The following is a 25,059-nucleotide window of genomic DNA, read 5'->3' on the forward strand; positions in this document are numbered from 1 at the left end:
GATAAAATGAAGAGTGGCCTCCTATGACCGGGAAACTTTTGTTATCGGCAATGTCACAGAAAGTAGAAAATGTTGGGTCATAACACAGAACTGTTCCTTCCCTCTGTGGCAAAATATTAACTTATTATTTTTTTTACCAAATCTGCTAAAGTTTATTATATAACAGGCATACTACCACATTTCACATCGATTTTAGGTTTTATTTTGGCTCAGCTAAAACCCATCGGGCAATAATTGCTCATGTGCAATGGAAACCTAGTTACAGAAACCTGGTAACATGGGTTTGTAGCAAATAGACATAGCATGTGAACTGTACAAGAGGGAGCAGTCTCTTTGTAGAGCTCTGTATGTGTAAATGTATCTCATTTGGACACTAATGTTTTTACATGTGCTATTATCTCTGTGTACACAGGCAGCCAGATGCGCTGCGTTGGTGGCCCCATGGTCAAACAGAAGGTGGCAGAGGGCAGCTTTGTAGTGAAAATTATATTTCCAATTGCAAATTTCACCTCAGTTTATCAAGATTTTTTTTGCTCAGTTCTTTTTTATTGTCCGTGGTGTAACGCGTAAAAGGTTGCATTTTAAAATGTTGAAATGTAGTCAGTCTTTGCATGCTCATAAGGGCAACGCGTTCAAAATCAAATGTAGCCGTTCCCCACGGAAGAACCAGAAAATAAGTGGATTGCATATTACATTTTTTTTTTACAAACGAAAGGTAAAAGTGTTGCCCTGCAATTGCTTCGCTTATACCAATCCTGACGGTAGGGCCCGAAGAAGATCAGGAGAGTGCCTCGAGAGGGTGTTTGCCCTCCTCTCCCATCCTGGCCAGACGACTTGGAGGAGGAGGAGGCTGGAGTGCCCTGCAGTTTATCCTACCGCGCACGACCCGCCGATCAACAAAATCGCGCGGTGTATTCCATTTATGCCTCTTTTTAATTCGTACGGCTGATGTAGACGCAGAGCAACAACTACGATTTCACATTCAGGTGGTCCAGCCAGATAATCACGTCAGGGGCAGCGGAGTGCATCACTGCGACGATGTCTCCTTCGTATTTGTGGATGGGGGGAATTGCGTTGTTCTCCACTGTACGGTCTGTTCTGGATGGCCACAGTTGTACACTGGAGAGTTTCTAATTTACTATTTGTTCATTAAGCATCCGTATCTGGACAGAGGAGGGGGAGGGACATGAGAATCGTACCCATTGATCGAAACTGCCACGCCGGGAAACCGTGCCAGTTGCCTCTGGGTTGTAAGTCCAGTTTGTGTTTAGTTTGATTGCGTTTAGTTTGTTGTCCTTCCACCGCACCTCCCATTGGCGCGGGTGGCTACATACGGCGTGAAAGAAGTACAGCGTACATACGTACAGTCCGATAACCATGGCAACAGGGCCGCTTCCCTGTACTACTCATGACCCGTCGATTCCTCACCGTGCAAAGTGCGGTTGCATCAATGATGAATACCCTGCCTGTGCTTGGCAGTGGATTTTTTGTGGCAACGGTAATATAATGCTCAATATGCAATTATTTACTTCTTGCCAAAAGGTAAGATTTTGACAAAGGCATGACGGAAAATACATTCTGTAATGAGATCATTATTATTGGTCTATTTCCCCCAATATATTTGAACTGCGCTATTAGAATCATGTCGTAACGTTACTAATTCAATCAGAGGCTACAGAAGATGCGTTTTCACAGGAAATCCCAAAAAACCCTCAACGTGGCCCTTTTAGCCTTTACACGTTCTCATATATTCTGATATAATAGTGTCACGTGACAGTCAAAGGAACATCGAATGTGCTCATGGGTTTTTTTCGTGCAGATGTTGGTGACCGTGCTGAGACCATTCATTTTCTGAACCTGAGAACCCGGATTAATTGTGGGAGCTAAATGTTACATTGATTTATTAAATTGTTAACATTTGATTTTAGGAAACATTATTTTGAGTGGTTGATTAATTTATAAAAAAAAAACTCAGATGCAATATTTGTATAATACATTCTGCAGAAAATGAGCGGCATGTGTCACATTTAAAAACAGTTACCTCTGGGGCTCACACTTTAAAAACAATATCTGAAACTCTGGCAATGTGGATGTCTGGTAAAAACTCTTCCAACTGGGAAAGATTGTAGTGTCAGAAAAATATTCTGCTGTCACCCAGTGAAGATTCAACTTGTAAATTGGCTGAGATTGGAAACTTTTCAGGAGGAAGCTAAGCTACAATTACCTACAGTAAATTGTCCTGTAGTTTTTTTGTACCAGGAAATTTGTGACAAGCAGCTGCAGTGCTTTAATGTGTCATAATGGGCACATTCTACATCTGTAGCATGGGACCCAGAGAATCGCCTCAAAGGCATTTTACGTGTAATGCGCTAAAGCCAAAGAGACTGCTGTCTGGTGACATCACTGTGAGCCCTTTGTGTCATAAGCTGAGAAGATTCGCTTACAGCTTTTTTTTATGAAGAGGTCGTGCATGCACATTTCCACCAGCTGTCTGCAACTCCCATGAGTGACAAATTGTGATAACGTTGCTTCAGTGAGCTTCATATACCAAAATATACAAGTGCTCAAGCAAATCAAGGGACTATCACTTGCTGACAAAAAGGCAGCTCGATCCTTGAGTGGAGAAGTCTTCCAATCGGGCATTAGGCAATACAGTGGTACACGTGTGCTTTGGTATGTATGTGTATGTTGACCTCCTTTCGCACCATACATAGCCAACTAAACACAAAAAGCATTGCAAGAAATGAGTTTTCAATCTAGATTTAAAAGTGCATAGCTCCTGTGGCTTCATAACATCAGAAGGAAGAGCGTTCCAGACAGCCGCAGAAGCACATCTGGGAGCGCGCGGATGCAGTGACCGTCTTTGTTCCACGATTTGATGGCAGGGTCGTGGTGCAGTGGTAACACTTGTGCCTCACAGAAAGGCCTGGGAATCACACAACGTAACTGGAAATGGCCAGACATCCCAACGCCTGACATTACTTGCAAACGACTCAATAGGGATTACACGCATAGCAACATGCCCTCCCCGCACTGTGAAAACGTGGCAAGACCCTCCTGATAAGGAGTCTTCAGACTTAGTGAGGATTTCCTGTGTTAATAAACGCTATAATAAGCAAGAGTTGGTGCTTCACCCTGAAAAAAAAAAGCTCAGAAGCGTGTCGTATCCAGCCACGTACTGGTAATGAAAGCCCTAAGTTTTGTATACATATTCTTGTTTTTTTATTTTATTATTTTATTGTTTCCCTTCTACGTGACTTTACCGAAACAACCAAGAATATGAATCCCTGCAGTCACGAAAGCTTTAAATACAAATTTTGTAACACATGTTGAGGGGAACAGGGGTAAAATGCAGAGGTGGGACAAAGTCATTGTTATGCAAGTCCAAGTCGAGTCGCAAGTCATCAAATTCATGACTCGAGTCTGACTCGAGTCCAAGTCACATGACTCGAGTCCACATCTCATAGATGGGACAAAGTCATTGTTATGCAAGTCCAAGTCGAGTCGCAAGTCATCAAATTCATGACTCGAGTCTGACTCGAGTCCAAGTCACATGACTCGAGTCCACACCTCTGGTAAAATGTAACTCTATCAAATTATAAGCCATATAAATAATGGCAATACCGCATAATGTTAAACATGTAAGTACTATGAGCAGGTTAAGTGAATTTTCACGATTTTGTAAAGAAAAAAAACCTGTTTGTGTGTATATATGTTCATGATCATCATATAAATATAATCATAAACTATACAGTACCTTGACTTAAAGCTTTCGTGACTGCAGGAATTCATATTCTATGGGTCTTTCGTTAAAGCCACGTAGATATAGAAATAATATAATTATCACGACGTTTCGATCGCAACACAAGCAATCATCATCAGGTGAGGGAGCTGCCGAGGCAGGAGAAAATACAGCCTAGGCAACTCTCTCGCTATATATTTGTTTCACCTGATGACGATAGCTTGTGTTGCGATCGAAACGTCGTGATCATTTTATTATTTTTCTATCTACGTGTCTTCACCGAAAGACCCAAATCATAAACATTACCTCATCATCGTTAGACCTCCTTTGCCAGTACCAAAATATAATAATAGGGGTTTTCCCCTTTTTTCTGGCAACAAAACTAAAACCTTTTAACAAGGATTCATGTCTGCATTAACCACAATACTTGCAGTCGAAATGCAAACAAAAACACACTATGATAATATATGCATTGTCTTTGAAACTCAGGGTGTGGACTAATCAGTTTCAAGGACAATGCATATATTATCATAGTGTGTTTTTGTTTGCATTTCGACTGCAAGTATTGTGGTTAATGCAGACATGCATCCTTGTAAAAAGGTTTCAGTTTTGTTGCCAGAAAAAAGGGGGAAAACCTTTTTATTATACAGTACCTGTTAATATCAAAGCAAATATATTGTGTCTTATAAATCGTAACAAGAACAACAAGAAAAATATAGTTTCACATTGACTAAAATGAGTGAAAGTGAAAAATTGCAGGTACTTTAATCTGGGAATAATAAGACTAATATTGTGAAATCTGCTTGGTGGAAAACATGGCAAAATGGGTGATGTGTTCGAGTCACGGTTACCGATTTCATTACGATACCGTATTGTTATTTTTTCAAGGGTTCAACTTGTCACATTTAGTTCGAGGTGCTCTAAAGTTTCGATAGCTTGGTAAGGTGAGGGCGATGTAAGTAATATTTCCTCTATCGCCAATTCCCATGTACAATTCTCCACTCATTTGAATGGGGTTATAACAGGAATCTTACCATGGAAGATTCGTACAACAGAATGGGGGTTCTATTGTCAATAGAGTTTACGTAATCCTAGCTAAGCATCACTGACTCCATCTATCCGTAATGGTGATTCTGGTTGATTGATGCCTGATGGCCAGAATCATCATAGAAATATATGGCTGATGCCAAGTGCCCAGAATTGTCCCAAATCTGGCATGGTGTCCAGGCAAGGAGGAAGGGCCCGTGGGACACACATAGCTTTCCAAGTGGCCAGAAACTGCGGCAGAGTCCTGACCTGCACCTATACAGGGCTGAGATGCATTTGTAGACTCAAGGCTAAGTACATATCTGCCCCATGTATTTGCTAGGCTACAGTAAAGGCTGCATGTATTCGTCATTGTTCAATGTATACGATCAGCTTTAGCCAAGGCTACATACGCACAGAGCCGCCCTGTTTGTGTGTTAGGCTATACACTCAGCTGCTCTGTATACAGCCCAGGCTTAGCTGCAGCATGCATCCTGGTCATGCCCGGGCTAGCCTCCACTTGGCCATCCAGAGTCTAATGGGGCCCTCAAATGTTGCTTCAACGAACACTCTGGAATTGAGGTGGAATCGGACAAATTTTCAGACGAAGCATTGGCCATACGTTTCAATTCGCGGACAAGGATGTGTGAGAATTGTCGAGGTCTATCTTCGTGTAGTATCTATACAAAAATAAATAATAATAATAATAAAAAACGAGGGGGGGAGGGAAAGTGCCGTGGCGTGCGAAGAGAAATGTAGGCACAGTGAAGGGAAGTCGAGCGAAATTCATCATATGCAAGACAGAAGGGGAAGGTATGGAAAATAGATGGGCTCGGATTTATATGGTGGGTAAGTAATAGAAAAGAACAGGGGGGCTCGATCATAGGAATATTGATGGGGTGCAGACAACGGCCGTATTTTCTTGAGCAGGAGAGCCGCGCTTAAGTGAGAGGGTGAGTCGGGGCCAAACAAGGTCAGAAAAAAGAAATGGGAGCTCGGGCGTCAACAGGAAAGTGTTAAGGGGCTTTGTGAGTGTTTGTGACTTTGCGCAGGTGAAAGTGGAATCTGTGGAGAAGCCGCCAGGTATGGTGATGCTCAACACTTTAGTTTCAGCCATGGAGCCGAGTCTTCACAATGCGCATCAGTCGATGTTTGGGGCCGTCCATAAATGACGTCACGCGATTTTGGAGGATTTTGGACCCCCCCCTCTTCGTCACACGGCGTCAATAAAAAGTCAAGAAGATGAATCCCTGCAGTCACGAAAGCTTTAAATCGAAATTTAATGAATCAATCTTTATGTGTTTTCGTGGCAATATTGCCGCCCTCGGTAAAAGTAGGCATCGGTGCACATTATGAGAGAACGGAAAGTTTTTTTGAGAGTGCGATAAGAATCAGTGTTGTGAGTGTGGTGAGAATATCCGTTCGTCAATTGATCAACGCTTCATTCCGCGATCGGTATTACAGGAATCGATATTACAGGAATCGGCATTCACGGAACTGGCGCAACTGAATTGAAAAGCAGAAGTGAGTTCGCTGTCAATGAAGAGATGACATTCTTCACATTTACATACTTGAGGTCGCAGACGCGCAACTGATTTCTTAGTCCGGCTTTGGAATTTAAACTTGCAGCCTTCTGATTGTGGGTCGAGAATTCTGCCACACAGTGACACCTGGTCAAATACTCAGTTTGCCAGAAGAATGGCATTCTTACAAGATAGCCTATGTTTTCCCATCGCGTGTGATTGGGGTTGTTTAACAAGCAAAAACAATAGAGTTAAGTAAAGAACACATCTATTCCGGGAAACAGGCGAGAGATAAGATTTCTTGAGGAATGACCCGTTCGACGGGAGGATAAGCGATGTAAGCGTGATGGAGTGCAGAGACGAGAGGAAAAGGGAATGTTGAAAAACGCCACTCAGTCTTCCGACGGACAAAGGGAAATGTATATAAACTATTTCAATGGATGCATTACGCTGCACACATACGGTATATCTGTATGTATACCTCGAACTGTCATCGTTTATGTCATCTTAATTAAAACAGTCAAGGTAAATGTTCAGCCCTGCAATTGATTGATTACAGCACTGCTCATGGAAATACTTCCCCGAGAGGGAACTCTACAGAGCCCCTTTGGAGGGTGTTTTATGCGCACTGGGCTGGTACATCTAGGAAGAGATTGTTTTATTTTCGCTGATATCAATGCATCGTAGATTTGTCCATGGAAAAATAAAATCAGTTTTATACGCTGCATTGCGCGAGTCTCGGCAATGAGCAGGAGGTGTGCTTGTGTAATTATATTCTGAGCACGTAATCATTGGCATGAGACGTGTCACAGAGGCGGTGGTTAAACATGCCGCTGGTGTAGTTGTATCGTGGAAGATTCCCATTCTGGCTAACCCATGGTCCGATTCCCGGGCGGCGCACAAAATTGTTTTAGTTTGTTGTCCTTAGAACCCCGCATCTCCGACGAGCGGGGGTAGGTCAAGCACGGTGTTGCGAAAGGTCGTTCAACATACATACGTACATGATTCGCGCGGTTGGCTATGTACGGCGCGATAGAAGTTCAGCATACGGTTGCAGAGAAGCGTGCTCCTGGTGTGTTTGCTGCCATCATGGGGTTGACAACAAAGTGTGCACGTTCGAATCGAGAGTGAACGGGCACACGCGGTGTGTTTTTCAAACCCTCGGGACCAAATGATCCCTCCCTCGGGAGCAAAGTCGTCATTTTTTTGCACATTCCTTCGCGGACAATTTCGACAGCTCTATCTGAGTCTCGCATCTAGCATCAGCACGGCTTTAAGAAGTGTTCGTTTTCTTTAGATTCTATAAAGATAAGGTGGCCTCTGCAGGGCTCACCCTCTCGCGAGACCTGAAACACGCAACGGAGGCTCGCGGCACGGGCGGCATCCTTGACGCCTCGAGGTTTGTATTCGTCGTACAAATCCTCCTGCAGTGGAACCAGTGCGCTCCTCTGCTTTTGGCTTCATCCCACCCAGCTTCGATTGGCTTCTAGACACCGGCATTGTTTGGACACATGTGTAGGATGGACAACAATGGGAAGATGGAAGGAACAGGAAAGAGAGGAAGACCTAGCAGAGAACGGCTTGAGGACGACTTCACAAGAGATTGGTGCCAGACAGATGTGGCCACCACTTGAGCATATTGGCACAAGACAAAGAAAAGTGTAAACAAATTACGAAATGTTCAGTGGACACCTCACAGGCCATCTGCCCATGGATCATGATGATGATGATGAATCCGTATCCTTCATCGCACAAGTATTTGTTTAACGTCACCTAACATTTACACAAGAGAAACACTGGGATTCCTACTGTGCAGATTCTCCTAATTTAAGACAAACTCTTTAACACGAGCATTGTACCCAACAAGCATTTGACGATGCCCATTGGGTTTATGTGGAATCTCGGTCCTATATGTTAACCAAACAGTCTACATTCTCACTAAGGGGATGCTACAATGGCCAGTAAATTATATGGCAGAATGGCCATGATTGTATTTCCTAAGAGCTTTTTTGTGCCTACTCCTATATACTGTTGTAAAATGGAGTTTCGACTATGGCCTTATAGATAAAAGCCCATCAGGAAATTCGGAGAATGGCCATTGATAACCACTTCATTAAAATATCTCATTATACTAACAGCTCTATAGAGTGTATCTGACTGTAAAACCGCCCAGCATGTCATTACTGCCATTGTCAATGCCTCATTCACACAGTTATATCAATTCTGAAAAAGACCCCTTGAGTCACCCTGACTCAGCCTTCAAATTATCATCATATTAAGACCTCGGTTTTTATTGGTGCTTGTTACAGACGAACAAAAAGTAACAAAGTATGCATTCCATGAATTTCATTAAGTATTTCCGCTTTTGTAAAGATCAAGCCCACAACTGGGTGAAACCACATTCGTTTATGAGACAGGCCAGGTTTGACTGCCAAATGGAGGGACTAACAGCCACTATGATGTTCAGTGAGCCTGATGTCTGAACTGTCTGGTGATGGACATTCCAGATCCACCTCATTAGTCATTTGTTATAAATGCTTTATTCTACAGAATTATATCAAGACTGAACGTATATGAACCTTAAGGCCCCTCGGTACATTATAACCTCAAAATGCTGCCGAATCATTTATTAAAGTAATCATCGCTAGTGGAGAGACAAAGTTGTAAAGATTAATACGGTTTTTTTTTTCAACACTTTTTACGTATATATTCGATTAGATTAGCCCCTAGAGAAGGGAATACGTGGATTTTAATCCAGGTTTTATTCCATAGTGCATGTTGAGCTGAACTTAATTACATTTGAAAAATTAGGGGCATAATTGAAGGAACTTATTTTTGTTAAACTTTCTATATAAATTCCACACCTATTCAATTTGTTTAAAAAAATAAATAAAACGTTATTAATCAAATATCTCTATCTTTTAGCTATGAATAGAAATTATTTGATGGTTATATGTGAGATATTATTGTGGTTATGACGATTTTTATGAGGATACTTTGTAAATTTGGGTCTCAAAAAATGTTCCAATAAATGAACAGACCTGGCTTTAGAGACGGTGGCCAAGATTATATTTAACTGGGAATGTGGAATGTCCATCACACGATTTCAGAAAGTTCATACAACAGCGTAAATGATGACCACTGTGGCTTTTAATCCTCTCCATTTAGTCATCTGTTCCCAAATTCTAACCCTTGCTGGAGGACTAAATACAGTTTTTTTCCAAAAAATTACCCAATTTCAAAGCAGTATATTTCAAGATGGCAACATGTTACAATTACACAAAAAGTTACAAACGGTTTAATGAGTTATCAAGTTTGACTACCCAATTTATAAATGCTCTATGTACCCTCCATCTGCTGTACGGACAACATCGAGACGATAGTGGAATTAGTCCCAAACGCTTCTCAAAGTGTCTTCTTTCACTGAAGTCACCGCTGCCGTGATTCTGTTTTTGAGGTCATCCAGATTAGTCGCTAATGGTGGCACAAAAACACGGTCTTTGACGTATCCCGACAAGAAAAAGTCGCAGGGTGTGATGATGTCTGGGGATCTTGGGGGCCAAGAGTGTAGCGCCAAGTATTGGGGTCCCGTGTGACCTATCCAACGTTGAGGCAGTGTGTATTTGCGAATGACTGAGGCTAGGGGCTGTTTGTGCTCTGGGAGAGGCATTTAGCGGTAATCATTTGAAACTCTATGCCCCGCCCTTTCAAGTGGTAAGAGTTTCATTCATGGATAGTTCATGATTGCAGAGATCTAGCGATCTTTTTGAAAACACCCTGTACTTATACAAAACCACAGCGGAGATATTAACTACATTGTTCCTGTGATGACAATCCGTCCTCCACATTCCACGCTCTTTTCTGTATTCTAACTCACAATAAAAATTGCCTCGCTTATCATTACTTCCCAATAATACCCTATTGTTCAAGAGACCACAGATTGTGCATATAATAGGTGCTTCCTTTTGCATGTTTGTGTGTGTGTGTGGTTTAAAAAAGAAAACGTGTTTCCAAAATCAACACCAGCACGATGTAGGTTTCATCACCATTGGTAGTCCTAAGCCAAATACGGAAAATTCCACATGTTTATGGTGGTGGCCAGTTTCTCCCTAAGACTATTGTCCTGTACAAATTGAGTTCTTATTTTGTTGACTGCAAAAGGATGGTGGGCACAGTCATCCCAGATCTAGGATTGCAACTGATCACAACCTTCGAACTTTGCGTTGACTGCTCATTGTTATCTGGACGAATGAAATTCTGCAGAGGGTGCGGAATTACCTACCCCCCCCCCGCCCCATAGCTGTCTCAGATCATTTTCCTTGCCATTTGTGAACCTTCACAAGTAGTGTCAGAGGTCAGTGCACGCGGGAGGCGCACACAAACAAACGTGGCCCAGTAAAGAAAACACCTCACCGTCCGTCCTCAAAACAAACTTTGCTGCACGCATGCACGTGCACACTCCCACACGACAAAGTGCCGTTCTTCAACCAGTCACTTATCAACGACTCCAGCTTGTTCATGAGCCGACTACAATGTTGTGTGCCACACTCCATGGCTTCACCCATAAAAGTACGGTTAAACTAATTCTAGATTTGAAGCTTTCGCGACTGCAAGGATTCATACTCTTCGGGTTTTTTCGGTAAAGTCACGTAGGTAAAAAAGAAAATAAAATAAATGAAAACAACTAAATAAAATCACGACGTTTCGGGCGCTCACACAAGCGTCCATCTACAGGTGGAACCGTTGCAGCCAAAGTCGCTGTTACTGTTACTAGTTAGACTCATCATTTTTACCGGAGAATATTTTAGATGTTACGCTCATGTTTTCCACTGCAGTCAGCAATTTCATGAAGGTTGATCGTGCAGTTTTTGTCTCTTTCTTGAGACATTTAGCAGAGAGGTATTCCTGGAATATTACATTTTGTATTCTGCGAATTGTGGCATCACGAGATCGCAATGTGGTACATTTGGAGGTGGGGGGGGCTACATCGAAGACGATGTCACACAGCAGCGTATTCGGTGCCTGTGCGAAAGCATTGAGGATAAAACATTTTGTGAGAGGCAAAAAAGAGCATCGAGCTTGCTGAAAAAAGAAATTTGCTCTAAAATTCAGAGATAGTTGCCAGTTAAGCGGAGCCCCGAACAGCGCTAATGCTTCAAGGTGAAATTTGCTACGGTCGATGCGCATGACTGGCAGAAAATGGCAGTTTGTGTCTCGTACGAACATTAAACACATGAAGCAGTTGTTCTACGCCAATCTTCGTATCAGCTTTTACAGCAAAAAGCGCAGCGTCTCGGCGTCGAAACAATAATGCGCGCACAGTCACAGAATGCGAATGAGATTTCAGACTCTCGCATTCGCGGATGGATTCCTGCGAAGTGTTTTGCAATGGCCACCGGCATGGTATCGTCACCACGTACGGCAACAATGCTCGTGTCAAGTTAAACAATTCCACGTTCCTGTGGTAGGGGCCGGTCTCTCAGTAGCATAACCCCCACTGGCTTCCTGCAAACTTTTATTGACTCCAAAGGAATTAAGCGTTCATTTGATCTGGGGCACCACGGCAACGAGATGTTAACTACCTCGCCTGGTATACAGGAGGTCGTTGGTTAGATCCCAAAGCCTGATCATGCCTGTATATTTTGAGTGTGCAAGTCTCTCTCCCCGTGGTCATGGAGGACGTTAGTTAGTAATGTCTATAATACAGGGGGCTGTGAGGAGGTCAAGAGGTGGATTGCTTGAGCAGGCCAGGCTTTTTATGGGCTATGGAAATTACTTGTGAACAAAAGAGTGATAAGTATCAGTGTACATATAATGTTATTTGAGGCAATTTTGCTATCTGTTGACGAGGTGTGGTGGCATCAATATCTTTGGCCATGGTGACATCCCGGTTTTGAGTGCTAAGCTGCGGCTATGGTGAAATCCAAACCACTAAACGAAACACCGTCGAATATTCCATCCACACACATCCTGTTGTTGCATCTACTGCCTCCTTGGATTGGTGGAAATAAACTTAGCATTCAACTATAACACGTTTCACAACTGCTTTTCCATCCTGCCATGAGACAGAAGTAGAAGTCCTAAGCTGAGCTCATACAAAGGCTTATACAATTTCAGCGCATGTCCTTCTGCTGCTCATTTTATTGGCAGTAGATTATTGTTGAGCTCATCAATTACCTACAGGGCTTGTGGGAGGGTACTGCATTTAAAATGCCCTGCATTGAATAAACATTTTACTCCGATTTCTTATGAATAAGAATTGCCTTGCAGTGATTTGAGACTGATGCCAAGAAAATAATGAAAGTAAATGCAGCAATATATTCTCTTGTGGATGAAAAAATATACCATTTTGAAAATACATTACTGTTTAAAAAAATATAGAGCTTTAAATCAGGGTTGCTAAAATATTAGTTTTGCATTACCGCTTTGGTAAAATACTTAAAAATTCCATACAAGGTAACTGGTTCACCACATATAGAAACACATGGTAATAAGCATACGATCTTTACCTTTCTAGTTGAGAATTGATGAAGATGATGTTGCTATTAATACATGATGATTATTATGAAGAAGAATAAGTCATTGATGAAATTGGTAACATTTTAATAAACAACGAATCGACTGAGGGTGTTTTTTTTTACATGTGCCACAAGTACACATTGCAATGGCACTAGCAATTACACTGTACAAAGTCTATACACACAGCGTTGTGAATGCAAGGCCCCTTTGTGTACATTGTGTATGCTCGCAAATGCAATGCATACGACTACACAAAGACAGTTGGTATTTTCTGAAAGAATACGAGAAGCAGCGGGTTATTGGTTATATAAATGAACATTACACCGCAAACAGTTCTGAAATTCATAATCAACGTTTTTGGGTTTAAATCGCGTTATTTATAAATGTGTCGTAACCCTCCACCACCCGACACGGCCAATCAGTAAAAAAGTGTCACGTTGACAAAAGACAATTAGTTCACTGCTTTAGCCCACCGGTGTATTGAAGCGTGAAACCACAGCATTTACAATTTGAGTACGACGTTTCGCTGGTAATTGCATCCAGCATCATCGGGCAATTCGCCAGAATGGTTCTGAAATGTCTGATGATTAACCTACTAACGTCCACTGTAATCAAGTGAAGACATGTATGGGGGTCATCTTCGATGAAAATAACTCTCCGGATCAAAAGAAAACGTGACAGTATTCTCAGGCATAAATGTTGAAATAAAATAAATATACGGATCTTTGTACCCTTAATTTAATTTCAGAAATCCTTAGAATTGCTTTGCGTTCACATTCATATAAATGAGTAGCATAGGTGCATACGTGTTATCGTGACTACAATAGTTACATTAAACTATCGGGTAAAACTCGCAATAAATACACAGAATTATTAAACTTGAGTGGCACTTACTGCCAGGAGTGACAACATACGGACTTAAAGAATTATAATGATATATTAAAATTACTGCGGGAAAGATGAGATTGGTCAAATTAGGGCGCATGCGACTGTAATACGATCGCAGCTGCAAATGACCTGAGGCAAAGACATCTTTTTTAACATTCAGTGCTTTTAAAATGTAGCAGTGGCCCAATCATCACTTGTCTGTGGAATATTCAATTAATAAGGCTTCCGAAAAATCAGTGAGGCTAACCAACATTCCTGTTTAAAGCTTCACTTTGAGGTTAAGAGCCGAGGTTACATTTTGAGCTGAGTTCTTCAGTTCGGGCTAGCATCCTAATCCACAACACGAACCCCTAATCCTAACCCCTGATCCTAACCCCTCATCTTATCCCCAGAACGTTGTCGGGGCAGGCTCTGTCTACATTTAATGCCCTCCAGGCATACATATGCCTACTATGCACACACACTGCCTTCTCTAACACTCGTGAAGCTAGCGAATGACCTTAGATTGACCGTACACACGAGAAATGCATATTTGTCCACTTTGTCCGCAAACACACCCTCTGCGACCTCTGCTCACGCTCACTTGTGTCCCCTAGGTGTCTGTATACGGTCCTCCTCACAGCTGTGCGTGGCGTAAGACCACACATTCCTTGAGTCACTCGACCCTTCGTCACTCTGTGCACCTACACCCGATTGCTATTAGAATGGAACCAGGGGTCGGCAATCAAAATAACAAGATACATTTTTGTTTGTGCGAATTCGGTACAAAACTCGATATTTCAAGAGGCGCCGTTGCATGTGAATACGTACGCACATTGCGTCACGAAGCAGGCCCGAAAGAGTCACATGCAGCTGCGGAGCCGCAATAGGACGTTGGATTTGGACAACACGTGAGGTTCCATTATATATGTATTGAGGTATATATTTACGACGGAAAGTTGAAGGCTTTCACACTGGCTTAGGCAATGGGGTTATTGTTGTGGCTATTCTGGGCCTGATGCTTTAGCAATGTGACCAAAAATGAAATGTTTGCTCCGTTGTTTGGTGACATCACATTCGTCGTTTTAATGACGAGAATCCAGGAAACGGCGGTGCAGCAACAGCAGCAACCATGAGAAATAAACAAAAACTCACGTTGCCTTTTTTTAAAAATATATTACAACACTATACATGCATCGTTTAGAAATGCGGTTCTCAATACAATCTATTTATATATTTGTTATGCCCTACTACTCTTGTCGTTGAAACAATCAGGCTCATTGTGTCCTTGCTCACGTCTCGTTATTTTTTTTTACTCAAGTGACAACAAACAGTGCCTGTACATGCAGTTTTTGTTGTTGTTTTACAATTGACCACGGACCATGATGAGGCCTAATGCCCGGGCCTAATGTAATGCAGATCAACAACAGCTGTAAATAAATATACTGTTGTTTTGTCTCCAAGAAAACGAGCGGATGAACAACAGAGTTTCGGTGGGCCCTTAATGCCAGTGGCTTTGACAGCTTTCAAGCTGCAGGATGGGCGGGACGTCAGTTAAATTTAAGCAGAGGAGGAAACTCCGTTTGCTATAATTACATGGGCCAGTCCGCTGCTCAATTCCCGGAAAAAAACAATTCAACCCGTTTGTGAACAATACTCAAAATATTTACTTCATTAACCGTGTAAATAGAAATAAAACTAGTATCTAAATAGCTTTTAGAGAGGAAGAGGAAGTGCTCTTTAAAGGGCGCGTATTCTCTTGCTGTTTCTCAATTGTGAAATAACAACTAAGCAAACAACTGGAGCAGGCCCATGAAGCGGCCGCATATTTTTTTGTAAACAGAGTAGACAGCCCAATTTGTTCGCGACGTAAATCTAAAGAGCCATAAATACATATTGTTTAGGGTGGAAAAATCTGTGCAAATATATACATTCGCATGTGTGTAAAACATGAGTGGCTATCGTTCAACTTCTTAAATAGTACATACAGTTAATGCTGCAGCTGCAAAATGTTCAAATTGTGTTTTTTTTTTCGTGGCAAATATTTATTTTTTCAAAGAGAAAAAAAGGGCCATATACCATACCCCTCATTTCAACCCTGAAAGAATGCTGGCGTAAGTGCCATTAGCAAACACCTGTTAACGTTAACACGGCAGACAAGGGGATGATATGGCCTGCGCCTTGTCCAGCTGCCGTTGTTTCCCCGTAGCCATTGTTGACTCTACTCGAGGTACTTATTAAGCTGATTTGACCTCGAAAAGGCCAGGATCGTGGCAGAAAAATGCTCTTCAGAACCCCACTGCTAGGCATGCGCGCACACACACACCCACCTACCACGTGATATCCCATTAATTATTTACACTTCATGCAAAGGAAATATAGCTGCAGGTAATGATTTAGTAATAAAAAATGTCCGTTCCTTTCGTCAACTTGGATGAAGCTTTCATGCTGTTACAGTCCGGCGAATCGCGCGACTATAATTCACCACGCTGGTCGGCACAGGTTAGTGAAGGTGAAACTAAAAAAAACTAAAGTAAACTTTTATTTTACCAGGTAAGGCCCACTGAACTCTATCGCTCTCTTTCAGAAGCGACCTGGCTTTCACAAATGAGAGCTCAACGAAGTGGCTTATCACGTGACATGCATAGCAGTCAAATACTCCTCACGCACGTTTCGAAAATGTGGAGGGAAAAACCGGAGGACCCGGAGAAAAATCCACGTGACCACGGTGAGAACGTGCCAACGCCAAATACACAGGCGTCTAAGTCGTCGTCGAACCCACGACTTCCTGTATACCAGGCAAGGGCGTTAACATCTCATCACCGATGTGCCCCAAGGTGGGTGGTGAGGACATGGGGGAGGGGGTGCAAAGCTAGGAATCACACTCAGGTCACTGGGTTCATACTGCCCCCCCCCCCCCCCCCATTATAACCATAGATGCGGAGTATGACAGTGGTACACAATTTCCTGCTCTTGCAAACTACACCACAGGATCATTAAATACCAGAGGGAAAAGAGTGCACGCCGCTATGTACCACACCTCTGATTAGCACGGTTGGCAACGTACGGTGCAAAAAAGACATTCAACGTCGATTTTCATTTTTGCCGGGAGGTCATGTGGCCCTCCGCTGTTGATCCTGCCAGGCAGCCGCAAGTTCAACATTGTGCCAACTTCACTCTGGTGGGCAGCCGCAGTTCTGCCTACTACAATTGGCCGCTCAAAAGTGCTGCTTGTGAAGACGAAGCTTCAAAACAGCCAGCATAAAGCGGCATTCTTCCAGAAATTCCTCTCAGTAAGTGCTACACCGGCCATCAGAATGCGGGAGCGTGGAGTGCCGAAAACGGCACCCGCAAGCACCCACCCAATAGGGATCCAGGACCTACAGCTCTGATGTTCTTGGCATGATACGTTATCTGGGCAGCCCTGTGTAAGTGCCGGCGTCTATTAGGAATTTTAATTTCGAGATTTTATAGTTTAATGTGGCCTCTTCTTGCATTAATGAAGTCCTGTGAAGGCTGTATTGGCACAGTTGCACTTGGATCAGCTGTTCTTAGTGCACCCTGCAGTGCAAGCAGAGGATATGAAAGTGCTTTGGGCTTTTCATCTCACACTTTTTTTCCATTCTCCATTTATGCCTAAAAGCTTCCCATTTTTACTTAATACATTTTTTTTTATTTTTGCGTGTAAATTATCCAGTCTCGCTATTGTACCTCTGTTATATGGCTACATCACGTATGATTATAGTTTACGTCGCGATTTCACAGTATCGTAGTGCAGTATTAGTCACAGGATCGTGCAGTTCAGATCTGGTGGAAATCCACGTCTGGACTGACTGTGACCCAAATCGTATCAATTACGGGGGTGCTGCTTGACCATACTTCACCATGCTGGTCAGTGCATGTTCGTGAAGGGGGGCACCTGGACCGGTTCAGATGAAGAATGCGCACTTCAGAATCACAATCTTTATTTCGACTGGAAGAATCCGATGAGCTATGTGGCTCTTTTTTTTCCACAGGTGAACAGTAACGGTGGGTCAAAAAGTTACAACAATTAATACAAATTAACAGGAGCGCAAAGTATAGAAAAGCTAAACAAGTCACTATATATGAGTTAAAAATAAAGTATGTAAGTACAAGTTGCATAAGTACATCAATTTCTGCCGATGTTTCAACACCAAATGCAATCTTGGGCAGGCAGCAAAACAAAAGCAGTCCCACACCAAGACAACACACAGTCCCAAAAGAAAATTGCACATTACAATTTAACTTATCGATACGTGGGTAAGGATCAAAGTCACAAACCACATTGCCAAATGTGGTTGTGCGCGGCACTATTACCTTCTGCTTCAGAATATTTTTTTCGGAAGATATATGCTGTTAAGAGATATAAACTAGGTTTTTGAGACCAATGTTTGAGACCAATGGCATAGTAGCTGCCAACGTCGGGAAGACACCCATCCGGATGTCCACCATGAATATCGAGAGATGGCGGGAGCTTTCATCCAGCAGTGGATAGATCATGGCTGAAGATGATTAAAAAATAATACTATTTACAAGTTGAAAATCGTTTTAGCTGTTGAAAGATGTGGGGTTTTTTTCAAGCAGGGATTTAGACCTATGTCAGATGGCATCTCAAGAGAGAGACGCTGCATTTAACATATTCAACAATATATGCATTGTATATTCTATTCCCCGAGCGTTATATATTAACAGTAAAACATCATGCATTATCTCTAATCTCGAAAAACTACTTTTTAAACATTTCCAAATGCTAGAACCTCCAAAGCCAAAATGATGCATACGATACTGACTCTTTTTTTAATAAAACAAAAATCTGCACTGAGATATTGTCTTTTGTGGTTCAGAGACGTTTAAAAATGCTGCACAGATGGCTGTCATATACATTGTTTTCTTTAAAACCTATGGTTTAAATGAATTGAGTTAGAAAGCTAAATATCTGGTTACACCTGCCACGCATACTTCATGAGGTAAGTCACATCTACGTGTATTTGCTGTACAGTATTTTGAAAAGGCTCATGTTGTTGTAGTGGTTATGGCGGGAGTAACATGTGGTAAGGCCATTGCTGTGGTAATGATATTTATTGCTGTAAGACTACCAGAGCTTAAGTGATTACTGTACATAAGGATAGTGATAGCATCACTATGAATGGACAATCAAGTGATGATGTTGTCACTATTTAAAGCTTTCGTGACTGCAGGGATTCATCTTCTTGGTTCTTTCAGTAAAATCACGTAGAAGAGAAATAATAAAATAATAAAAATAAAACATAATAAAATAATTCCCACGACGTTTCGGAGACAGCGTCTCCCCGACAGACCTGGTCTTCACCTGAGGACGGCTGCTTGCGTTGTGGCCGAAACGTCGTGAGAATTATTTTATTATGTTTTATTTTTATTATTTTATTATTTCCCTTCTACGTGACTTTACCGAAAGAACCAAGAAGATGTTGTCTCTGTTTTGTAAAATGCTTTATGTTCCAACAATGCAACTCAGTGTACGAGGATATGTATGTGTGTAAGTTGAACTTCTTTCGCACCATACATCGCCAAACCGCACGCTAATCGGAGGTGCGGTTCATGACCAAATATCTTGATAATGAACTACGAGCACATGCGCTCCTTTTAGCTACGGGTAATAATTGAGCTGGCTTCGGTGGCATTGTTGGCAGAGCGCTCAACTCGCAATCAATCATCACATCGAGGTGAATGCAGTGAATACGGTCACTCTTTGTAAAAACTCAACAGTGCTTGTCCAATGGAAAGGCCAGAATCAATCGTGGGGATGTGGGATATGCACAGCTGTACTCGGGGCCACCGGTGGAGATGAGCGCTGCCAGAATATTTCACGAAGGCAGGAGATGGTCGATGTTTGACTGTTATTACGAGTATTATGATTCCTCTTGTTTACGCAGGAAAGCCTCACTGACTCTCAACACTTTCTTGCAGGAGAGGGCCTGCCAAGTTGTGGCAGTTAGGGTGCGACGTTGCCGTGCGTGATCAATCTTGAGTAATTCGCCAATTGGACGTTTGGCCAACCGAACAGAGCATGCAAAACTCCACAAAGAGAGAGAGAGAGAGATCGAACCCAGGTCCTTCTGCCCGTGAGACACAAGTGTTACCAACCGTGCAACCACCCTGCTGCCCATTCGCGGCTTCAAGCTGCGGTTCTCTCCTGCGCAGGTACGACTTTGTGGAGATCCGGGACGGAGCGGACGACAGTGCGCCGCTGCTTGGGAAGTTCTGCGGGAACATTGCGCCCCCGTCGCAGACCTCCTCAGGTGCCACCCTCTTCATCCGATTCAAGTCGGACTATGCCACCCAGGGAGCAGGATTCTCCCTCCGATACGAGATTTACAAAATAGGTCAGTGTCTCGCTTGATCTGCTTCAGCTCTCTATATATGTCACAAAGGAGCATCAACCGGAAGGCAAACTCCGGTCATCCTCGCAGCGGCTTTTGGCACACCATCGAACAAAGAGGGGCACTGCATTGCGCGCTTTGAGATGTGATTCTGTAGCCATCTGGAACACTTCCTTCCGATATTGGAGCTGTGCACTTCTAAATCTAGATTGAAAACTCATTTCTTTAGAACTGAGTTTTGCGTTTAGTTTGTTGTCCTTCCCCCCGCACCTCCGATTAGCACAGTTGGCTATGTAGGGTGCGAAAGAAGTTCAACATACATGCATACATACACTCCTGTAGTTTGAATGCTTTAGCAAAGTTGCACATTTCACAATTCATTTATTGCCAAATCTATACAAAACCACACCCATTCTGCCACAGTTCCTGCCACAATTGTGGACTGGCCTCATATTTCAGCATTCTGCTGACACCGGTATTCGACCAAAGTGTAAAGACGAGCTCTACAAGTATCGGGCTCAGTGCATTTAATCAGAGTAGGCAATCAAGCAAAGCTTACAGAAAACACATCACCGTACATAACGCCTTTGCTAAATACAACCAATCCACGCTATCGAGTGCCATAATGCGTCTGGCCAGCATGGCATAGTTGAACCATATGGCGGGACACCGGGGTCCCATAAGCCCCCGGCTCTCGCATAAACTGCGTTGAAACGTCATCTTATGTCTGTTGAAGGCGAACGACATGGCAATTTATTCCTCTCGACGAGCTCTACACAATGCGCTAATCAGAGTTTCAAAGTTTTGTTTCTTCTGCGCATTCGTCCTCGCTGCTGCGCTCGGACGACGCGACAACAGAACGATCCGCGCCAAGCGGGTCGCGGCGTTTATGTGCGTGGTGGGACGGAGTCGCCAAAAATAAATAAATTACGATTTTGACTTCCGTTTATTCGGGACCCCAGGGTCCCGCCATGAGGTTCAGTTGGCCAAATACCTTCCTGAGTGGGCTCTCGGGAGCCCTCTCTCGTAGAGGCCCTTTCTGCCAGCAGTGACATGAGCAAGCGATTGCAGCGTTGTGCTTGTATCTCTGTGATGCAATGTGTTCGTTCCTATTCTATAACAAAGCATGTCCTGTAAACGACCAGTACACCCACAATGCAGTGTTGTGTCGCAATGCAATGCAACGTATGTGTATGTTAAACTTCTTTCACACCAGACGTAGCCAACCGTGCTAATCGGAGGTGCGAGGAAGGACAAAAAAAAACGCAGCATCATTACACTGGACATAACACCCAGCTTTCACAGCGCGACATGCTCTGGCTGTAGGGTACACTGTGTGCTGCACGTGAATTTCGTCGCGATCAAGAATGCTCAGCGCTTATTCATCGTGTGCACAATGGTGCAAAATGGCATGCAAGCTCGTGTTTACAAGCAGATGAGTGATTCATGCCCATAAATGATGTGTGTTTTACACCGCAAAGTAATGGCAGGTGAACGTGACACGCATTCGTGGACTACACACTTACATATAGGTCGGTGTACAAACCCAATGTTATGCTCCGTATTGAAGTTCACTCTCGGTTTAATTATGCGATATGGACATGATATTACAGTACAGTAAACTGATGTGACTCGCTGCATTGAAAAATTACGACGTGAATGAAAACATTTTAACCGTGTGTATTTGTTTCCGTCTCTCCTAGCTTTTAAAAAAAAATATGCACGATACGGATTTTAGTTTGCCTGAGTTGCCACTTTGATTGGCCAGAGTGCAAGACACATTAATGTTGGCAAAACCGAGGGCAGCTGTTTTAAGCATCAAAGTAGTGCCACATTTACATTTCCCATTTGTCAATGTGTATGAGGGAACTGTAAGTGAACGCACACGTGATCTGTGATTTCTAACCAAAAACAAGAAACTAATTTCATTCGTCAATGACGCTGTGGCCTAAAAAAAAGAACGAAAGTCTAAAATAGGCAATGTTTTGGGAAATTGCATTTCCCCACAGTGCACGCAGAGAGAGAGAGAGGCCTGAGAGGTCGAGTCCTTTCTCTGTGTGCTGTGAAGAAGGACCATTACCCAAAACGTCGCCTATTATACAATGTTTTTTCTTTTCAAGGCCACAGCGTTATTGACGAACGTGTCGAGTGGTTTCTTTGTTCGCTGCGCTTGAGCACCACTGGCAACGTAGCAGCAGCAGCGTCACCAAATAATTAGTGAATTCTAACACTGCGTTTCAGGATTGTTGGCCAGATGATAATCATTGCGAATGGCTCGTGCCTTTTCTGTTCTTTGCACAAAAAGTTCGTTTGTGAAAGTAGCTTAATCGCCACGTAAAGTCTAATTATTGCAAATGGACTCTGTGTTCCTTGTTATTTTTTTGCAGTGACCCTTCAAGCACAACATTCTTAAGTTGTTGTTGTTGTTGCCATTAAACGTCCTCTTGTTTTGTGAATCCTCAAGTGGGATCAGCCACATTTTGTTTGACCGTAATTAAATTCAGATTGCTTTCGGTCGCTACGCAGTACAGGCAATAATATCCAACTGTCACGTGTAATTGTGTGGTTTTCATTTTAGTTTTTGTGCAAAAATTCCACTGTATGCCAAGCACACTGCTAACATTCACTCTGGACATTAACATAGATTACTTTTTGGTGTTGAAGCTTTTGGGTGGAGTGGTGGCACAGCGCTAGGCGCACTGCGCTAAGACCCCGCCAACCTGAGTTTGATTCCCCGATCATGGTTCGCTATCAGTGGCAGGTTGATGTCTGACATGGTACTGTCTCCTCGTCGCCAACATGCACTCACCAGCACGGCGAAGGATGTGCACACAATCCCCGTGCAGCGAATGCTGCACTGGAAAGCCACAGCAGTCCTTTGACAATTGGCCGTAAATTGTTGACTTATAGATTTCGTGACTGCAGGAATTCATATTCTTGAAAGACCCAAAAATATGGCTGTAAATTAGTTTAATTTTTTATTTTCACTTCCAACACATTTTGTAATACAGTATACCAATACGCTCACACAAATGTATGCAAACGTAATGTCTTTCAAATACGCATACATATATTGAAAATGCTGCAGTAAGCATCTGCGAGGGCCAGCTCAACACAAGAGAGTGTTGGTAATGTGGGTTGCGCCGTGCTAAACAATGCATTACGTTGCTCCGACCCAACTCATTAGAATTTGTCAGTAACCATCTGTGTTTGTTTCTAGTCCTAAGCTCGTGGTGGAAATTCTACATTCCCATTGCAGGGTCCAGACCCCCCCCCCCCCCATTAAACAAACACTGCTGACCACCCACAAAGTAGTACTTATTTTACAGATGTCAGAGGGATGATAGACTGACCCAAACCCTTGAACGGGATTTTAACTCGCAAACGTGTGTGTGTGTGAGTCAGGCATTCTGCCACGGAGCCATGTGCAGCCAACTGACCGTATTGGTATAAATTATGCAGAACATAGTTTATATGTTCTGCATGTAAAATAGGCATGGGATTGAAAAAGTCAAAGTAAGAGGGAAACAAACTGATGCAATAAACTAGAAGGGGCTCATAATTTATAAATCACAAAAAAATCTTGCACTGAAATTTAACCAAGCACCAGCATACAATATTGAAAATATTGTGACAGCTCCCTCAAAAGTAATTATCAGAGACGAGCTTTGTTTTGAATTGTGCAGATGTGCTTTGTTTGCCTGAGACAGGAGTGAGAGAGGCGCGTGTGCTCATTGCATCTGCGCGACATTTCTTTCCCACGCAGACGAATGCTCCAATACGTTTACGACGCCCAATGGAACGCTGCAATCACCCGGATACCCCGAACCGTACGGCCACAACTTGGAGTGCACCTACATCATCTCTGCTCCGCCACAGTCTGAGATTGTCCTGCGATTCCACGTGTTCAGCCTGGAGGCTGAGCCGGCTGCCCAACCAGATGCCGAGTGTCGATTCGACCGACTGGAGGTGTGGGACGGGCTGCCGCACGGTGAGTGCCACGGTGGCGAGATGTTAACTCCCTCGCCTGGTATGCAGGAGGTCATGGATTCTATCCCAACCCTGACGCCAAAATATTTTGAGTTTGCGCGTTCTCCTCGTGGTCGCGTGGATTTTTCATCCGGTCCTCCAGTTTTTCACCTCCCCATTTGGCTGCAATACATTTCCACATGATAAGCCACTTAGTTAAGATTCCATTTGTTGCCAGGTCGCTTCCGATAAAGAGCTATATAGCTCAGCTGGCTTTACCTGATAAAATGAAAAGTTAAGCTTTAGTTGTTTAGTTTTCGAGTGACGAGCGGTGAGCCGGGTACCCAGGTCTTGGTGGTTTTCCCATGTCAACACTATTTGCCACTGCCGAGGTCAAACGCAATGCGTGCCGACTGTCGTGATGATTTGGGTCAGGGCAACTTAACGCAATGATGAACATGGCAGCGATGTCGTGCTGCCTCTTTCAACTAAAAGGCGTGCTTCATGTGTCATATTGACTGGTGGTTCAGTGCAGCGGATGCGATATTTAGGGTGCATTCAGTTGCACGCTCATTTATAATAACTGTAGGCTGCGGCCTGAATCGCCTTGCTTAGCATAGTTTAATGCGACGCTTAGTATTTGTCCGAATATATTTATGTAAAAGAGAGCAACTGCCATGTTGAGATATTGAAAATTAGATGTTTAATTCTCAATCTGCAGTGTAAAGCTGCCTATGGTTGTAGCTTGTTTTGATATGTACTGCATTAACATCTTCATTTCATACACTGAATGGTAAATTATGTTACGGAGTCAAGCGTGCAATTTGTATTGCAAGGTAATACTTAATTCTGCAATGATGATGTGTTTATGTATAAGTCATGCACTGTAATGCAAAAAATGCAAAAGAAGAAAATGGTAAGATTCAAATTTGTAACACAAAAACTAAATCTGTAACATAAAATCTAATTTCTAACAAAAGAATTGTGCCGGCCAGAAAACTATAAGTTTTACCACAATGCAGTCCTTTAGGAA

The 25,059-nt window shown here is 42.9% G+C and overlaps 1 protein-coding gene across 3 annotated transcripts in view; it reads left to right on the forward strand.

The window, feature by feature from the left end:
- LOC144943921 (neuropilin-2-like) overlaps positions 1–25,059 on the forward strand; it is a 150,111-nt gene that overhangs the window by 32,270 nt on the left and 92,782 nt on the right. For all 3 annotated transcript variants that reach the window (XM_078871802.1, XM_078871792.1, XM_078871811.1), the window contains exons 3-4: positions 19,879–20,060; positions 23,824–24,048. In XM_078871802.1, coding sequence (XP_078727928.1) covers positions 19,879–20,060; positions 23,824–24,048 — 407 coding nt within the window. The remainder of the gene's footprint in view (positions 1–19,878; positions 20,061–23,823; positions 24,049–25,059) is intronic.

This window comes from Lampetra fluviatilis, chromosome 2 (genome assembly GCF_964198595.1).
Source record: "Lampetra fluviatilis chromosome 2, kcLamFluv1.1, whole genome shotgun sequence".
Classification (NCBI taxonomy): Eukaryota; Metazoa; Chordata; class Hyperoartia; order Petromyzontiformes; family Petromyzontidae; genus Lampetra; species Lampetra fluviatilis.